Source organism: Ailuropoda melanoleuca, chromosome 4 (assembly GCF_002007445.2).
Source record: "Ailuropoda melanoleuca isolate Jingjing chromosome 4, ASM200744v2, whole genome shotgun sequence".
Classification (NCBI taxonomy): domain Eukaryota; kingdom Metazoa; phylum Chordata; class Mammalia; order Carnivora; family Ursidae; genus Ailuropoda; species Ailuropoda melanoleuca.
In genome coordinates this window covers 9,141,798-9,160,867 of record NC_048221.1, presented here as the reverse complement: position 1 = coordinate 9,160,867, position 19,070 = coordinate 9,141,798, and the positions used below count along the sequence as shown (strand labels likewise).

At 50.4% G+C, this 19,070-nt stretch overlaps 1 protein-coding gene across 1 annotated transcript in view; it reads left to right on the top strand.

Annotated features, from left to right (window-relative positions):
* CACNA1A (calcium voltage-gated channel subunit alpha1 A) overlaps window positions 1–19,070 on the top strand; it is a 214,528-nt gene that overhangs the window by 87,119 nt on the left and 108,339 nt on the right. The window contains exons 5-7 of the mRNA XM_034657160.1: window positions 9,085–9,176; window positions 11,635–11,787; window positions 16,079–16,272. Coding sequence (XP_034513051.1) covers window positions 9,085–9,176; window positions 11,635–11,787; window positions 16,079–16,272 — 439 coding nt within the window. The remainder of the gene's footprint in view (window positions 1–9,084; window positions 9,177–11,634; window positions 11,788–16,078; window positions 16,273–19,070) is intronic.

Genomic DNA, 19,070 nt, shown 5'->3' with positions numbered 1-19,070 from the left:
AGCGGTTAAGCGTCTGCCTTCGGCTCAGGGCGTGATCCCCGCGTTCTGGGATCGAGCCCCACATCAGGCTCCTCTGCTATGAGCCTGCTTCTTCCTCTCCCACTCCCCCTGCTTGTGTTCCCTCTCTCGCTGGCTGTCTCTATCTCTGTCAAATAAATAAATAAAATCTTTAAAAAAAAAAAAAGCTTCAGTTCAAGGTCGGCTCTGACACTTAGTGGTGTATGATCTCAGACGAGACACTTGGCCTCTTAGAACCTCGGTTTGCTCATCATCGAAATGGGTGTCAGCCCACCTGCCATGGTGACGATGCCCATGAACGGGGCTATGGAGTAGGACTGTATGAGGTGTTAGCTGTCGCCATGTTGGGAAATGGTCAGTGAGGTCAGAATGGCCTCGAGAGAACCCGAGGAGGTCCCTTTCTCTCCCATGGTGGCTCTTATTCGGTCGGATCTTCAATATCCCTCAACATGTCTTCCTCTTTAGTCACTGCCTTATTAAATTCACCCCACATCTGCTTCCAATCTTCCTCTGATTCCTTGAGATCTTGCCAACTTTTATGAACTCCTTCCTTTCAATTTCCTTAGGATCATCATCTTTTTTTTTTTTTTCCCCTCCTCCTCTGTCTTAGAGAAATCCATGGCCCTTTCCTTTTCCAAGCCTGGGGTGTGTTGCAGAGTAATTAGAAACGTATGGGAGGTGGGATCAAAACCCAGCTTGGCCATGTACCTAAGCTGTGTGGGCTTGGAGCAGTGACTCAACCTCTCTGATCTGGAAAGTAGAAGGAATGACAGGCCCCCCTTCATAGGGTCGTCATGGGATTGGTTAAAACCATGCATGCTCCCTGGCCCCCAGCAAGCGCTCCATAAACGCTTCCTTTCTTCTGATTGTGCTTTTCCAGCTTTATAGTGAGGTAGCACAGACGTGCAGAAGGGCGCACGTACCCAGGTACGGCTGGGTGATTTTCCAAAACTGAACACACGCATGTAACCAGCACCCAAATCAAGCAACAGAATATCCCCGACCTCCAGAAACCCTCTCTGTCCCCTCCAGTCTCCGGTCACCCCGCCCTGACCTGGGGCAGCATGGATTAGTCTCGCTCATTTTTGAATTGTAAACACATGGGATTACATGGAACACTGGTTGGCTTCCTTCCCGGGCTGTTGCGTGTGTGAGATCCGCCCACGTTGTTGCCAGAGCGGAGCAGAGTTCAGGGTCATGGCTGCGTGTGCTGCACGGTGATGGGCATTTGAGTGCTGTGCGCTTTGCAGCTCTTACGGAGAACTGTTGACGCTCTCATGCTTGTCTTTGGCAGGAGGTGTTCCCGGGACTGGGGTTTCTGGGTCATAGGGAGGAGTCCGTTTAGCTCTGGCGGAAACTGCCCGAACGGTTCTGTGCAGTGGTGGGACCGGTCTCAGCTCCCACCAGCCACGGGCGGGCATTGAGCTTTTGTCTTTATTTTGATCTGGGAGCGCCTCTCCCTCCGGAGGTGCTCGCTGAATGTCTGGGAATTAAATTGAAAACGTACTCGTCCATTTCCTCGAGAGCTTTACTCCATCAAATGTCTCATTTGGACCTTCAGGCTCTCCCTCCGCGCGGACTTGGTACACTTGGCTTGCAAACTTGGACAGATCCCCTCGATGGGGAAGGCTCCTGGCCCCCTTGAGTCACCACGTTATCTTCCCCGCTCTCGTTCCAGTGTCTCGGGGCCAGGTTTCCTTTCCGCTGCTTCCTCCAGCCTTGCGATCCCGCGATCGCGACGGTGCCCTTCAGCAGGCCCTCGAGCTGCCAGTCCTCCGAACCCACTAGTCTCGGCTCAACCGCCGACCCCTTCCCCTCCCCAGCAAACTCTTCCCTCTGGAGGGCCCATCTTTTCTAGAATCACTTACCTCTCTCCTTCTGGGGTTTTTACATCTGCTCCTGATCCTTTTTATTTAAGAAAACACTGCACTTTAAGAGAGCTTCAGGAATCACCCAAAATAGAAACGCGTCCTTTTGTGTAATCTTCTACTTTGAAAGACAAATAAGCGGAAGAACGGCTCTGTGCGGAGGTTAAGGTGCTCGAGAGAACCTTGCACTGGCAGTCAGAGCATCCCCTTCACGGGAGAAAACGCAGGAGAATATCTGTGTGGCCTGGGGTAGGGGAAGGACTTCTTAAACAGAACATTAAAAGCACAAACTCTAAGGCAAAATAATACTAATAATAATGGACTCAATGAAAACTAACGTTCTGTTCGAATAAAGACATCACGGGGACAGTTCAGGAACCAAACTGCCCGCATCCCAATCTTGCTTTCCCATTTCCTGTGAATCCACAGGCAAGTTACTCAACCTCTCTGTGCCTCCATTGCCTCATCAGTGAAATGGAAAGAAAAGTATCTACCTACGGGGTTGTTAGGACTTTTAAACAAGTTAATATTAAACCCTATAGACTAGCCCCTGGTGCATGGGAAGAACTAAAGTAGGATTTGTAAATAGTGCCTAGGGTAGTGGAAAATAACTGATCAGAGATGAATATCTTACTGCTGTCTATTACATGACCCCTTAGCCACATGCGACTGTTTTCAATGGGAGTGAATTAAAAGTAAATACAATTTTTTAAAATATTTTATTTATTTATTTGACAGAGATAGAGACAGCCAGCGAGAGAGGGAACACAAGCAGGGGGAGCGGGAGAGGAAGAAGCAGGCTCACAGCAGAGGAGCCTGATGTGGGGCTCGATCCCATAACGCGGGGATCACGCCCTGAGCCAAAGGCAGATGCTTCACCCCTGTGCCACCCAGGCACCCCTAAAAGTAAATACAATTTAAAACTCAGCTCCTCACTCCCACCAGCCACATTTCCAGTGTCCGTAGCCACATGTGGCCAATGGCTGCCATATTGGGCAGCACTGATTAAGACTATACAAGGCAGTGTCTGCAAGTCAACAAGAATAACGCACAACCTCAATAGGAAAGCAAGCAAGAACTGTGATCAGGGAGATTAGGGAAGAGAAGTCTGAAAAGCTAATCAGCATATGACGTGGTACTCAAAATCATTTGTAATCAGAAAGAGGAAAATTAAAACAGCGAGTGTTTCTGTATGCCTCTCATAGTGGGAAAAATCAGCACGGTGGCGAAGCCAAGGGTCAGCGGAAAGTGGGGACAGAGGAGGCTCCTGCCCCGCTCCTGGGGGGGGGTCATGTGGAAGGTCATCAGCTGTACTAAGCTGGGTTAAGTCAGACTCACCAGCAGTTATGTTCCCAGGCACCCACCCCAGGGAGATTTTCGCCGGGTCTGTAAGGGGTGGTGCAAGGGAGTTCGTAATAGCGGCATCTGTGGAGGGGGAGCTGGAGGCCGCCTGGTGTCCACCCCTGGAGAACGGGATGTGGCGGAGGCACCTATGGAGAGCCCCAGGCCCAGCGAAAGCTCCAGATGGCACATCGAAAGACCACCCAGGATAGGGCTTAAAAACATGGTTCTGGGTGAAAACAGGAAACAACAGAATATGCTTTAGCATCGTGCCGTCAGTGTAAGTTAAAAATATAAGCACTCAAAATAAAGCACATGTTTTGCAAGAATGCACTCCAATAAAACCAAATTAAACATTATATTGGTTGTCTCTCGGGGAGATGAATGAAAGTAGGGTTTGGGGATAAGAGGAAACGAATGAATGAATGGATGGATGGATGGATGGATGGATGGATGGATGGATGAACTAATGAACAAACAAACAGAGAGAGGCATTGCACAGACCAAAGGTGGAAAGACGCCATGAACTGAGGAAAGCGATTAACTTGACTCTCCCAGTTTGAAGATTTTTTAAAAAGGAATTTTAGAAATACTTTTCCCAAGAGGAGGTAAAAGCCAAGTGATATAAAAATAAACTTGAAGAGGATTTGCACAATCTATGAATGGCAAGAATATAGACTGCATGAGAAGCAGTTATGCTTCTAAGTATCCGTCTCAGGAAGATTTGACCCTGTCAATTTTGGCAGGTGCTTCTTCTAACCTGAGGTCAGGGGTCCAGAGTAGCCCCCATTCTCTGTCCTGCTTTCTGACTGTGCTGACATCTCCTTGTCGCTCTTCTGTCTTCTGCTGCTCCCTCTCAGCCAGTAGCCTCACCTTTTACCATGAGGTCTCTCCAGCCCCAGGGCCTTTGCACATGTTTCCCTCCTCACCCACCTGACACAAAGTAGTTGCTCCTCCACAAATATTTATTGACATCCTGACTTCCAGCCAGTGGGGGAAAATCTAGCTCCTTTCTACACTCGGGTGAGTGGAGGCATGAGCTTGACTGAAGTCCTGGGAGAGAATAAATGGGGTGATGGAGTTAACCAGGGGCAGCACGGTGTGGGGTAGCACAGCCAGACTCAGGAGCCAGGCACCATACGTTAGCTATGTGACTGTGGACAAGTAGCTCTCCCCCTGGGCCTCAGTTTCCCTGTCAATGAAATGAGAGTGGAACACTCACACAGTAAAGATACTGGGGCATAAAATGGGATCTCAGTGTGTAAAGCAACAAGGGTACCATCTGACAAAGGAAAAAACTCAATGACTTGCCTGTAAAGATCAGTGGGTTCTGGCATAACTTAGCCACAAGTAACACAAGAAGAATAAAATGATGATGGTGAGGAAGAAAGCAGACATTTATGGAGGACTTACTAAATTCCAAGCGCAGTTCCAAGCGTCTTGCATAAACCCCCCCACCTATCAGGATAAGCATAATTGTCATCACCATTTTACATTCAGGAACCTGAGGAACAGAAAGTTGAGTGACTCACCCAAGGTCACACAGCTAGTGATGGGAGGAGCGGGGGTTTGAATCTAAGCTGCCTGGTTCTTATCCACTAGAAAGGATGTTTGTTATCCACATTACAAGAAGTCTGGAGGCCAGGTGGTTGGTTGCAGGGTTGGCTCCACAGCTTGGGATGTCCCCAAGGAATCCCTCCCATCTTTCCACTCTGTCATCTCTAGGACTTTCCTGGTAACCATTACCACTCATGGTCCCAAGTTGGCCGCCTTCTTCCAAAATGTCTACAAAAGTGTCGGGCCAAAGAAGAGGAGGGGTTGTCTCCTGCCATGTTACTCTTCTTGGGGGAGGGAAACTCTTCCCTGGAAGCCCCCAGCAGGCTTTCCCTCAGGGCCTGTGAGGCACATGACTGGGTCATGTGACCAGTGCTCCCATCAAAAGGAATCCTTGGGAAAAGAGACTATTGGGTGTTTTTTGACTCTTTGATGGAAGACGGACTCCACTGGCAAGGGAGGGGGTAGGATTGGCTATTGGATAAGCAACCATCAGTGTCTTCCATGATTCTTTTCCTAGTTTAAGGCAAGTCCTGTCTTCTACCCACCCTTCCGTCTCTTCTAGAATATACTCTATTAGTTATCGCTAGGCTTTCTTATGTTTCACTTCCTTTTTATTTATTCAGCAAGCACTTATTGAGCACCTACTGTATGCCAGGCACCGTTTTAGGTACTAGGGATACAGCTGTGAAGAAAACAGATGACAATTCCTGCCCTGGTGGGTGGATATGAAAAAGCAGTGCCATCCAGGGGAATTTCCTTCTATGATGGAAATCAGCTGTCCACATGTGGCTATGGAGCCCTTGAAATACATCTAATGCAACTGAGGGACTGAATGTCTAATTTAATTTAATTTAATTATATATTTAAACAGCTACGTGTAAGTGCAACTAATGCAACTGAGGAGCTAAACGTCTGATTTAACTTAAATTAAATTAAGGGTATATTTAAATAGCTGTGCGTGGCTAGGGGTTACCATATCGGGCAGCCGAGCTCGAAAGGCCAGGAGATACATTATCGACTTCTCTCTCTGGACATGTAAACATATATAGTGTCTCCCACCCTGAAAATCCTCCTTTTTCCTATCCAGGCTTTCGTTTCTGGTTCATCTTCTCTTGTTCTCTCTAGCAGTCAGCCACGGCGAGATTCCCCCGTGACCTGATGCTGCCCGTCCTTTGCACCTGACTCATCCATGGGCTGCTCTGGAGACCAGTGGCCTCGCCTCTCTCAAAACACTTTTGAACTTGACCCCCAGGGATGACCCTCTCTGCCAGGTCTTCTCCCACCTCCTTGACTTCCTCTCTTTGACCAAACTCCTTCCTCAACACCTTGTCTCTTAAAATGTTGCTCTTCCCCAACATTCCACTGGGGCCCTTGGCTTTTTTCACTTGACCTATCCGTCCTAGGATATCTGGTCTACTACCATAACCCTGTTTTGCACCACTCTTTTCTCACCTACCAGATTTTTATTGAGTACCTGCTAGGCCGTAAAAGATGCTACAGGTAGTACAAAAAAGAGAGAGAGAGAGAGAGATCTTTGTCTTCGTGGTGCTCACATTCTAGCAGAAGAGGTAAATAATAAATACAGCTTAGTAAGCATTATTCTGGAGAGTGAAGGATCTCCTTACCTAGAGGGACCAGGGAGATCCTTTCTGAGAAGGCAAAATGTGAGCTCTGAAGGATTTGAAGAGGGCCAGCAAAGCAAAGAGGGAGAGAGTTGAGGGGACAGGCATTTGCAGTAGAAGAAATGACCAATAGAACATTCCCACAGTGGGAAGGAGCTTTTCCTGTTGGAGGAACAGAAGGTCAGAGTGGCCAGAGTGTGGTGGGACAGGGCAGTCAGTGGGAGTCAAGTCATACAAGGTCTTGTGGGCATGGTAGAGTTTGGATATATTCTAAGCCTGATGGAAGCCAATGGAAGGTTTTCACAAGGGAGTTGCAGAAACTGGCATCTCAGACTCAACATATCCACAGCCCAGTCTTGATCTTCCTCCAAACCTACCCCTTTCCTATCTCAGTTTACAGCGACTCCATCTTTTAGGTAGCTCAGGCCAAAACCCTGCAGGCGTCTTTGAGTCCTCTCGCTCCCATCCCATCACACTCAGTGTCTCCATGGGAAGCCCCGGTGGCTGCCATATTGTTCTCCATAGCACTTCCCACCATCTGAAATATCATGTGTTTTCCCATTGGCTCCTTGTGCATGGCAGTGTCCTCGAGCTCCTATAGTCGATGCTCGATAAACCATCGTTGAGTAGATGAACGGTCGTTGCTTAGTGGCTCATTCAGACCTGGGAAGCCATTCTTCGATTCTGTCTTTCCCAACACAGCCCCCACCCGATCCAATGAGCCATGTGAGGTGGAGAACTGGGGTTCTGGAGTCCTGGGGTCCTGGCTTTGAGTTCTTGCTCAGTGTGTGGACCTCCATGCATTAGTAACTTCTCCGGGCTCTGGTTTCCTCTGGAAAATGGGACTCATCCTGCCGACTGCTGGGATGCAGGGAGGATTTGATGAGCCCAGGCAAGCTCCCTGATGCCCAGCAATCAATGGCAGCTATATTTAAATTGGGGCCTCCTTTGTACTCCCACTGCCTTTGTCCTAGTTCCAGCCCTCATTACGCTGGCCTGCTCTCACCGCTCCCTCCTCGCTCTGCCTCCATCACTGCCCATCTGTCCTGTCAGCTGTCAGCCTTGTCTTCACCACGCCAACCCTAATCACATCCCTCCCCTGCTCCGAAACCTTACATGACTCCCACTGTCCACAGGATAAGACCCACCTCCTCAGCCTCCAGTTCACAGCCTCCAACACCAGCCCACCCATTTCTCCCCACCAATATCCTGAACGAAGCTTCTGTCTCTGTGGGGTTTTCTTGGCCACAGAAGCCTTCCCCACCCCCACCCCCACCCTGTGCCATCCCCTCCTAATTCCTTCTCATCCTTCCAGGGTGTGGGATGAAAAGTAGTACATCTTAGGTGCCAGTTAGGACTGTACTGGGCCAGGGGGAGGTCGGATTATCTGCATTTCTGGGGCTTGAACAGGTTAGGACAAAGGCCACAAGATGAGAAAATGCAGGACCACGATTTAGCTCCAGATCTGAGATTTGGGGCTGTGCTGCCTCCTCGTCCTTGGGCTCCATGGTGATGTGTCCCCAGCCTACCTGTCTGTATTCAGGTCCTCCTCATTCTCCTGCAGCCTGGGGCCACAGGGACTGCACGCTTGAACCTCACCCACTTGTGAGGTCGGTCACCTTAGGGTGGGGTCAAGTTCATCTCAGTGCTACCATTGTGTCCAGCACAGCCCGGCGCAGACCCACCAGGGTTCACCTGGAAATGCGGTGCCCCCCCCACTGTCTCCCAACTTCTGGCCTTGTCCCACAGGGGGCCTTCTTGTAATACAGGTCACGTCCCATCCCTCCAGTGCTCAGAACCCTCCGTGGCTCCCACATCACTCGGAGAAAGCACCAGAGTCTGCACCGTGGCCCACGGGGCCCTGCACGATCTGCCCGTCACCACCCTGCCCTCACCTCCTCCCGCTGTCACCCTGGCTGGCTTGGCTCCAGCCACACTGGCCTCCTCGCACTCCCTCAGCTGCACCAAGCCAGTCCACACCAGCAGAGCCACACTCATTGTTTGGTTTGGTTTTCTGTGGGTTTTTTTTTTTCTTTTCATTAATTTCCGAGTAGCTTAGCCCACTTCCTGTGTGCCGGGCACCACGCTGACCGCGGCACATGTTCTCAGTCCATTTAATCCCCAGACCCTTCTGAGGCGTTGTCAGTACCGTTGTTATCCCTGTTCTACAAAAGCAGAAACATGCACAGAGAGGTGCGCTGGCTTGTCCAAGGTCACCCAGCTGGGAAATGGCAGAGCCGGGATTTGAACCCCATGCAGGCTGGGCTCCTAATACTGAACCACTTTCCTGCCAGTTGGTAAAGAGTGCCAAACCCCAGAGGGTCTGCCATTCTCTCTGGCCCCTCCCCGGGACCCCTGGGCTTCCCCACGATTCAGTCCAATTGTCCGATTGTGCATTGTGAAATATATTGAACATCACCCCGACCATGTGCAACAGGAATCTTCTATTCCTCTCAATCCAGTGTTTATTACCACCATCAACCATACACCTTGTTGGGGTCCTTGTAAATCACCTTTTTTCCTGTAAGGCAGGGACGGTTAGCACGGGGGATGAAACTGAGGCCAGCAATGTAAAGTCACCCACCTGTGGTCACCTAGCCGATAAATGACATCAAATCCCTCTCCCGTCTGACCCTGAAACCCACCCTCTGTTTTCCACTCTGGCTTCTTTCTTCCAGCATCTTGGCGACAGTTGGGACGGAGTTTGACCTACGGACGCTGAGGGCAGTTCGAGTGCTGAGGCCGCTCAAGCTGGTGTCTGGAATCCCAAGTGCGTGAGTTTCCGACCCTGGCCAGGGGTCTGCGCAGGGGTGCCGGGAGTCCTCAGTTTCCCCTCTGCAGAGCATCTCAGAAGTGGCCCCTGAGTGCTTCCCAGCTTGTGCTAGGGCAGCCTTCTCTTGGGGGGAAGCTCCCAAGGGACCCCCAGGAACCTGGCAGCAGGTCTCTACAAGCTTCTGAAAGCAAGCCAGGAACCCCGACTAAGCACAGCACCAGTTTCTTGGGCACCTACTGTCTATCGCGAGCCAGGCTGCTACATCTCAGTCAGTACTCACGACTCTGTGAAGTTGGGAGAGAGTGCTGATGTCTCCATTTTACAGATGTGGAAACTGAGGCTTGGAGCGGCTGAATAATTTGAGCAGGGTCATGTGACTGAGAACGGCAGGACTAGGAGTTAGCAAGTGTGACCCCGAGCCTGGCCAGTAACACTGGTGGCAGTGACTGTGACCATCTACTGAGCGCCTGCTGCATACCGGACACTGTAGAGAGAACTCTACGTGCATTGTCTTAGCGTGTCCTCCCAATCGCCCAATGAACCCATTTTCCGGATGAAAAGGCTGAGGCTCGGACAGGTTAAATTCTGCAGCTGAGCTCTGACAGCTTGACAGTGATGAGCTCCAGAGCCCATACTCGTCCCACCTGCTTGCTTTCTCCCCCTCCAACAGTCCTTCTGCCCCACCCTTTGGGCGCAGCTGCCATATTCAGGGTCAGACGTAGGTTCGGCTGCCAAAAACCAGAACAAAACAGGGCTGACCTCCTTCTGTCCCACTGCCTCAGTCAGTACTACTACGACTGATTTTAAAAGCACGTACTATGTGCCGGGCACTGTTCTAAGTATTTACCATTTAAAAAATTCATTTGTCCTCACAAAGAGCCTGTGAGGTAGGTGCCGTTATCGGTTCCGCTTTACATCGCGTTGGCTTCGTTTGTCAGGTTCATTGCCGTCTGGGTTTAAAGAGTGAGATCTCCCAGACGACCACCAGCAGGGTCTTTTTGTAGAAAGAGGGCACTTCTGCCTAGGTGTCCGTAGGATTCCAGGAGCTGCCTGCATTGCATTAAGGGTCATCCCCGAGCTAATACCAGCAAGAATGTCGCCGCCTCTGACGGTACGTGGCCAGATATGTGCTCTGTCATTTAACCCTGAGAGAGAGGTGCTATTCCAGTCCCCATTTACAGATGAAGAGACCACGGTTCAGAATGGTGACCTGACTTGCTGAAGGTCACATCGCTAGTAAGTAGATGACTAGGTCGGGTCCCCTGGAGGCAGACTTAGCTAGGTGCTCAGCTGGCCCTGCTCTGTCTGGGGAGCGCCGTCAGGAGAGAGGGAATGAGGGCAGCAGGATGGGACGGGAAAGATGCCGAGCGAGGACGCGGTCTCGGCCTGATCCCGTGGGGAGCTCTGGAGTGTGAGTAGCACCAGAGTTCTCCTCCAACCTGAGGCAGGGAGACTGCTGGCCTTTCGTCCTTCTCTGGTCACTTACTGGGGGCGGGGGTGGGGGATGGCAAGAAGACGATGTCTGCTCAGGTAAGGCAGCTCTTGATGACCATGGGCTGTTGTATAAAGAGGAGGGGCAGCTGGGAGCTGGGAGCAGCCGCCACCCGCAGCAGCGGGAAGGGGGCTGGGCCGAGGCGGAGGGTACCCAGCCCGGGCAGGCACCGCATCCCGTGTCTGGAGCCTTAACCACCCTGCCACACCACCTCCATTAGCATCACCCTTACATCGCGGGTCCCTGTGGCTTCCACCCATCGGGAGGGCCCATCATGAGCCGTGAGCAGTTCTTCTAATCAGGAAGCAAGGCCTCAGGCTTCTTGTTTGAACCCAAATTTTAACCATAGACTTTCCTGATAGCACAGTGGCCACAGGCATATGATCTGACATCACTCAGACCTGGGTGTAAGTCCCTGCTCTGTTATTTCTAATGCCCTTGGATGCATCCCCTCTCGCGGACTTGCTTCCCACCTCTGCAAAATGGGGATAGTTTTACACGGGTGCCCACTTCATGGGGTTGTGCTAGCAGCCAATGAAATCGAGTCTGGTTTCTCAGGACCGGAACTGGGACAGTGACTGCTTTCCCCCGGTGCGGCTAGCCTAGCTGCTGCCTGTGCATGAATTAGGAAAAGACGCCCCCTCTTGGTGGGAAACATTAGGAAAAGGCGTCTCGCTCTGGATAAAAGCTTCCCAACACCCAGGAATATGGCTCAGAAAGCAATCAATTTCCACCCCTTTCTTGCCTAAAACGTCATCAAATGACAGCGTATGTCAAATACTTTAAAAATATTTGAAAATAAAAAATGCCTTCAAATATTAGGAGGGCTTGTTCCCGTTTTATGACAACCAGCCTTTGTGGTCCCTCGTCACTGCCCCACCCCCAGCCTCGCGTGTACTTTGGGTCCCTAGGGTTTGGGGTGCTTGCTCACAGAGCCATGGGGCTCTCTCTGTGTCTTCTCAGGTTTACAAGTCGTCCTGAAGTCGATCATGAAGGCAATGATCCCCCTGCTGCAGATTGGCCTCCTCCTATTTTTTGCAATCCTTATTTTTGCAATCATAGGGTTAGAATTTTATATGGGAAAATTTCATACCACCTGCTTTGAAGAGGGGACAGGTAGGTCCAAGTAGCATGATGTGGTGTCTTTTTGATTTTTCCCCCCCAAACCTTCCTCCCTTGGGGACAAGCTCCTGGAGGGGATATGCAGGGCTTTGCTTCTTTCTCCTGGCAGCTGAGAGAACTTCCTTCCAAAGTGCTGCAGGCAATGCTGGGGGTGAGATAGCCCTTGGGGTCTCGGTTTTCTAGGGCCTTGCATTGGGGTCCCCCGGAAGCTGTCCCAGGGGTAAGTGGTTTATTTGGGACTGATCCCAGAAAATGCCAGCAGGGGAGCAGGGACATGAGACAGGGAAGGAAGACATCTAGTAAAGGGGTGTAGTGGTATCAAGCAGGCTACCATTGTGGGCAGCTGGGGCTCAGTCCCTATAGCACTGGACACGCGCCTCCGAGCCATCCCAGCCAGGGGACAAGGGAGCCGGGGTGTTATCCACCAACCTCTGTCCGATACTGACAAGGACTGTCCCTGGGTGGGTATTAATGCCCCGGCGCGGCCGGCTGACCTGCACCCTGGGCTGGAGCAGGCATGAAAGGTGTTTTGAGGTGGGAGTGTGTGGGGCCAGGCAAACAGCAGGTTATAGACAGAGTGCCATCAGCTTCTGCCTTGTAACCTTGCGGGGACCACAGTGCACGCTGTGTTCTCAAGCAGGAAGAAAGGGGGCATCTTGATCAGGGAGAAAGAGTTCTGACTGCTCTGTGGGGGGCAATCCCCATGACCTGGAGGAAAGGCATAGAGAGGTGGTCATCCTGGCCTCCTCCAGGATGTGCCTTGAAGACACCCCAGCTGGCAGCCGTGACACCAACAGTTCAGAACCTAGCACAAGCAGGGTCCTGATCCAGCGGCAACCCCTCCATGGTTGGGTCAAGAAATGGGTTGCAGGACAGGCAGAGAAAAGCCAGGAAGGCAGAAGGCTCACTTGTGGGTCTCAGCTCTGAATCAGCAGTGGGGCAGGGCGGTGTCCCCCATTATCCACACACTTGGGGGGCCCAGTACCTTCCAGATACATTTCCCGCTAAATCTGCTGCTCTCCAAGTTCATTTGCTCTCTGAAGCCCAAGAACCAAATGGAACCGGTTAAGGAGAGAAGCCTGTATGTCAGTATTGGGACCACCAGCCATCTTGGTGCAGACGGGCCGACTGGCAGCGCTAGTCCTGGGACAAGGGAACCATGAATTCCAGGGATGGGCAGAGTGCGTGGTAAAGCTGAAGGGGAACCCCTGTGAGAAATGAAAGGGGCTTTGGGCCTGTCTCGCTGGGAAGAAGATTCTGTCCGGGAGTGGCTCCCCACCCACCATCTCCTACTGGTGACCCCCAAGTGGTGGGGCCCTGGCCCCAGACCGCCCCAGAGGGAAGGAAAACTCAGTAGGGAACGTTTATTCAAGATGTCCTTTTTCTTCCTCCTTTTCTCTTGCTCCTCCTGACTCCTTCTCTCCTGGGCTTGTGAAGTTTGCTCAATATGGGATGTCCTAATTATTTCTTTCCCCGATGAAGAAGGTGTTAATTGAGGCAGAGCTATTTCTGCACCTGGCCTCGTCACCCTGGCGGAAATGCAAGAGGGAGAGATACAGGGCAGGGGCCCTCGGAAAAGTCAGCCAAGAGCAGAGAAACCAGGACTCCTGGAGCCTAGGTTTTGGGGTTTTGTTCAGGTTGGGGTTTTTTGGGGTTTTTCTTTGTCTTTCTAGCCAAGCAGACACACAACTGGCTTGGGTCTGAGTGGGGTTGTGAGGGGGCAGATGTGGGGGGGGCAGCTGGGGGGTTAGGAAGCCTCATTTTAGGAGGATGACTGAAAAGCTTGCGATTAAAAATATAAGGCGTGTGAGTAAGAGACAGATATATACAGACACCCAGGCAGCAGGTTAATTTTAAAATATATTTATAACCAAATTCCTCAGACTCTCTGGACGGTTGCTTTTCTAGAAGCAGCCCTCAGAGTGTTTCGTGCTGGGGGGGCGGAGGGTTGAGGGGGGATTGAAATCAAGAGAACCACTGGGCCAAACTGCTAAGGAGAGACAGGTTTTCAGCTGCATTCCTTTATCCTCGGCACCCCGGGTCCTGCGTGCCCAGAACCGTGCCAAACACTCCGAGAAATGCAAAGGTGAAGTGGAAGGCATTCTGCTTTCCAAGAGCCTCCAGAATCGTTGGAGGAGACAAGATTCCTCGGCTGCAACGTGTTCGTAGCAATGAAAGCCGATGAGTGTTTTCATCTCCCCGCCAAATAAGGACAAACATTGGGGAACTCTTGCAGCCCTGAGGAAAAGGACGGGCCAGTGTTCACCGGCTCATGCGGGGGGCCACTGGGCGGCTGGGAACTGAGCCAGACTTGACCGTAGGGTGGAGACGGAGAAGGTTCTGGACAGAGGTGACCTTCCCAACAAACAGTGGTTCTCATTTCTCATAGGAGCCCGTGCATTTTCCTCCCCCTGCTCTGAGCCTTATGCTTAAAAGATGTTGCCTTCCGCCCTGTATTTGTTAAATAACAGCCCCCTTCTACCAAATGCAGCGTGAATGAGGAAGGCACTTCCGGCCACTTAAACCAGTGGCCGATGTGGTTGTGGTTTCTTGAGCAGTAGGTGTCACTTCTGAGAGTGGCGGGTGTCACTTTGCATGACCTACAGTTTCTATTTAACTGAAACTTCAAAGGCCAGTAAGGTTCACGCCGTCCGTGCTGGTTTCTTTCCCTCTGCGGTGTGCTGAGTGGGGGTTGGGAATATGGGCCCATAGCACATACATGGAGAGATATTTTTGTTTTGTGAAGAGCGTGTGTTTGCACACTTGGCTGTTTGTTTTTTTGGCGGACAGTGTGGCTCTCTGAAAACCTTCAAAAGTGTGACTCACTGAATAGGGTCCTCTCATCTCCACTACTCTGGTCCAGCTGGGGACACCCTGGGGTCATTCCGTGCCCCCCTGATTCCATGTGTTCCCGAGGTGTCTCCATCAACACCTTGGAATTCAGACCCCACCTCTGGCTCCCAGCTCAGCTTCACTAGGAAGCTGTCTTTGGTTGCCAGCAAAAGGGACATCTGTTGGCATGTGTCTCTTTCCTTGTGGCATTTTTACAATCTGCCTCTTGCTGTTTGGGGGGAAAACTTAGGTCCTGTGCCTAAGGGTAAGTACTGTGTGTACTGGCCTCCCTCACCCCCAGAACAGCTCTCTGAACCCAGTACATCCCAAAATAAGGAAAGGAAGGAAGGAAAGAGGAAAGAAAGAAAAAAGAATAAGGGAGGGAGGGAAAAGGGGAGAGAAGAGGGGAAGAGAAAAGAAAAAGAAAGAAAGAAAAACCAGGCTACGGAATCACACAATTCACATATTTGTGCTAATGGAAGTCTGGAGAACACTGCACCCAACCACCTCACAATGTGCATGGCATCATCACCAAAACCGTCTGTATTAGGGAACATAAAGCACATTTCAACAGATCTTAAAGGACCAAATGACACAAAACATATCCTCTGACCACAGTGTAATTGGAAATTGGTAACAAAAGGATAACTCAGAAAGTGTTTGGAAATGAAGAGACATGCTTCTTATTTGTGGATGACCTGATAGGGTATCTGAGATTTGCTTTAAAAATATTCTAGTGCAAGGCAAAGTGTGGGGAGGGGGTAAAGATGAAACAAGATTAACTCTGAGTTGATAACCATTGAAACTGGTGACAGGTACATGGGAATTCGTTATACTATTCGATTTTTTTAAGATTTTATTTATTTGGGGGGGCGAGGGAGGAGCAAAGGAAAAGGACAAGTAGACTCCACGATGAGCAGAGAGCCTGATGCGGGGCTTGATCCCACAACACTGAGATCATGACCGGAGTTGAAATCAAGAGTCAGACACTCAACCAACTGAGCCACCCAGGCACCCCCTATACTATTCTATTTTTGTAAATATCTGGCAAGTTTTTTTTAAATAAATGCATCTTGGTTATCCATGGGTCAAAGAAGAAATAATAATGGAAATTGCCAAATATTTTGCTTGAGCTATAATGATAATAATGCATGACAAATTTTGTGAGATGCAGCTAAAGCTGCACACAAAGGGCAATTTATAGCCCTAAAAGAAAGTGAATCCATCTCAAAAGTTGAGGAAATACACAGGAAAAGTAATAAAGCTTGGAGAAGAAATTAATAAAACGAAACAGTGAATAGATCAACAAAGCCAAACTTAAAAAAAAAAAAGACTGATAAATTCATTCCAATAGTCATTTTTTCCCAACGTTATTGAATCTTTACAGCCCCTATTTCTTAGAGTTGGTTTTCCTAGCCCCTTCCCCTAACTTTTCTCCCCTTCCCTTTCATAGATGACATTCAGGGTGAGTCTCCGGCTCCCTGTGGGACAGAGGAACCCGCCCGCACCTGCCCCAATGGGACCAAATGTCAGCCCTACTGGGAAGGGCCCAACAATGGGATCACTCAGTTCGACAACATCCTGTTTGCAGTGCTGACGGTTTTCCAGTGCATCACCATGGAAGGGTGGACTGACCTCCTCTACAACGTAAGTGATGCAGGTTCCTGGATCAGCCGATGTCGGAGGCTGCATTGGAGGGACTCTGAGCTGGCGAGGTGGGGGGGAGGCAATGTGCAGGGGGAAGGAGGTGCGAGTCATCAGAACTCTAAGTAGAGGAGGTTCCTCGGGACATGGAAAGCTAGAGGACACACAGATGCTGAATAAGTTTTCCCTGTACAAGTGTTTAAAAATAATTTTCGATGTTTTAATATGTAAAGTTGTGTGCTTCAAAAGCCCACGTGGATAAAAGAGTAATATCCTGGGATCTATGCAAAGGGGCTCTGTGCTGGGACCCTCACTGGCCCTCTGCCAGCCATGCTCCCTCCCTGTAGGGTAAGGAGGCCATGGGGCTCAGGGGACATGTCTACCAGAAGCTGGCACCATCTACTCCACTTTCTAGATCACTGTCTTGAATTATCTGGGATTCTGGAATTTTCTGCCCAAGCCCAGATTCCAGGAACTTGCATGAGATTCTTCTGTGGGTCTGTTCTCCAGCTGTGCCAGGTGTCCTAGGAGCATCTGTTGGCACAAATGTGCTGGAGCTTAGACATGCAAGCAGGAGTGCCCATGCATGTGTGCATGAACAGGGCCATGCATGGGGTTTCTGAAGGCAGGCCATGCGTGGTCCGGGGGCAGGGCTGGCTTTGCTCACATCGTGATCCAGTGCAGACGTCTAGGTTCTAAATTCCACCCTGACCTTCCCAGTGCTTATGAAGGTATGTTTACAAAGGAGAAGCATACAGCATATTTTATTTAGTAGCTTTTAAATATTTACACAGAGCATGTGGGCCTCTGTCGGTACTCTTGTCTGAGATCTTGAAAACGTTAGAGACAGGTCCACCTGCCCCACTTGCGTCCTGTTTCCTATCCCCCCACCATGTGCAAACCCTTCACCTCCTTGCTGGATGCTCTCAGTGTTTATGCAACTGTAAGTGTAATCAAATCTATATCCTCCTCTCTCTTTCGTACCCCAAAGCGTACCATTCTATACATGTCGTTGTATTCGGTGATTTCTTGGCGTCACATAACAACATATCCTGGAGATCTTTCCGTGGCAGAACATGGAGCACATCCTTGTTCTTTTGTACGGCTGTGTAGCACTCCATTGTCAGTTCCCCAGAGACAGATGCTTGGATGGTTCCCCATCCTCTGACATTGAACTCGGGGCTGCCACGAGCACTGCTGCATTTATGTCTTTCATCCTTGTGCAGATATAGCTGGGATTGGTGGTGTCCATTCCCAGAAGTGGGATCGCTGGGTCAACAGCTGAAGTGTATTTATAATTTTGATAGATATTTTGATGTCTGGCTCCCCATCCTGACTCCACCAGCTTCCTTGCTGTGCAACCTTGGGCAAGCTCTCTCTGTGCTAAACATAGCACACCTTCCTCACCCACCTGTGCATGTGAGAGGCCCCCAAGCCAGTCACCCGTCGACAGCTGGAGATGGGTGGAGTCAGGGACTCAGGATCAAACACAGGAGGCCACAGGTGTAGTGACCTCACAAGCATCCCCTGGGGCTGCTGCACACACACCTCTGTCGACTCATGGAGGTACCCTCTCTGCCTGCCTAAGTGCTAAAATTGCGAGTTAAGGTTCTGCCCATATGAGTCAGGGCTTGGCCTGCTGGGGAAGCAATAACCAGCCTTCTTCCTGCATGCAGGGTTGCTGAACTCTTCCTGGTGGCAGTTTAGGTTTCTTAAGGAAGGTTCCCCCCTTGGGGGTGGAGGGAGAGTTGCAGAAACCTATCCTTTTGGGGCGCCTGGGTAGCGCAGTCGTTAAGCGTCTGACTTCGGCTCAGGGAGTGATCCCGGCGTTTCGGGATCAAGTCCCACATCAGGCTCCTCAGCTAGGAGCCTGCTTCTTCCTCTCCCACTCCCCTTGCTGTGTTCCCTCTCTCGCTGGCTGTCTCTCAAATAAATAAATAAAATCTTAAAAAAAAAAAAAAAAGAAACCTATCCTTTTGATCAGTAGCTCATTTTAGGGTGGGGTTGAGAATACAGCCTGGAAGTGGACTGCAAAAGTGCCATGGACAGTTGTGCATGTCACGCACTGCACAAGCCACCACATCTCAGGAGTGTAATTCGTATTGTAGACTACATAGATGTCCACCATTATTACAGTTTTTTGACAACTGTAAAGAATGTAGGAAGGAGACATGGTGTTCTCATTTGTATGAAAACCTTATCAGCATAACATCTCTAGAAACAGACTCTCTGGGGCCTCACTTGCAAACAGCTTGGACAAAAGGTTACACCCAGTTGGCAAAAGCTTGCTTGGGGATTTTTATGGATTCTAGGTTTTTGCTTTGCAAGGCAGTGTGAGAGGAGGCTGCAGGGGGAAATGAGCCCTCCTGGGAGTGAAACAGAGCTGGGGGCCGGGAAGGAGAGAATGGGACTAAGGAGCAGAAGCTAAGAAAATTGTGAACATGGGAAAGGGTTGTGTCATGGAGTTGGATGTCCAGAGAAAGTGTCCAGTTTCAGAGGAAGACACTGAGGATGTGCTTAGTGGTGGGAGACGAAGCGTGAGCAGGACCACAAATTTCCAGAAGATTCTGTAGTCACATGCACCATTGTTGGAAGAGATATTTGTCCTGGAAGCTTAGAGCTGAGCTGTCTTGGGGGAAACAAGCTCAGGGGAAGTGGTGAGAGCACAGAGTCAGACACCAGACTGCCTAGGTCCCCATTCTGACTCCACCAACTTCCTTGCTGTGCAACCTTGGGCAAGTCACTCAGCCTCTATGTGTCTCGTTTCCACTTGTGCAGTATGAGCAGAAGCACGGTCCTAC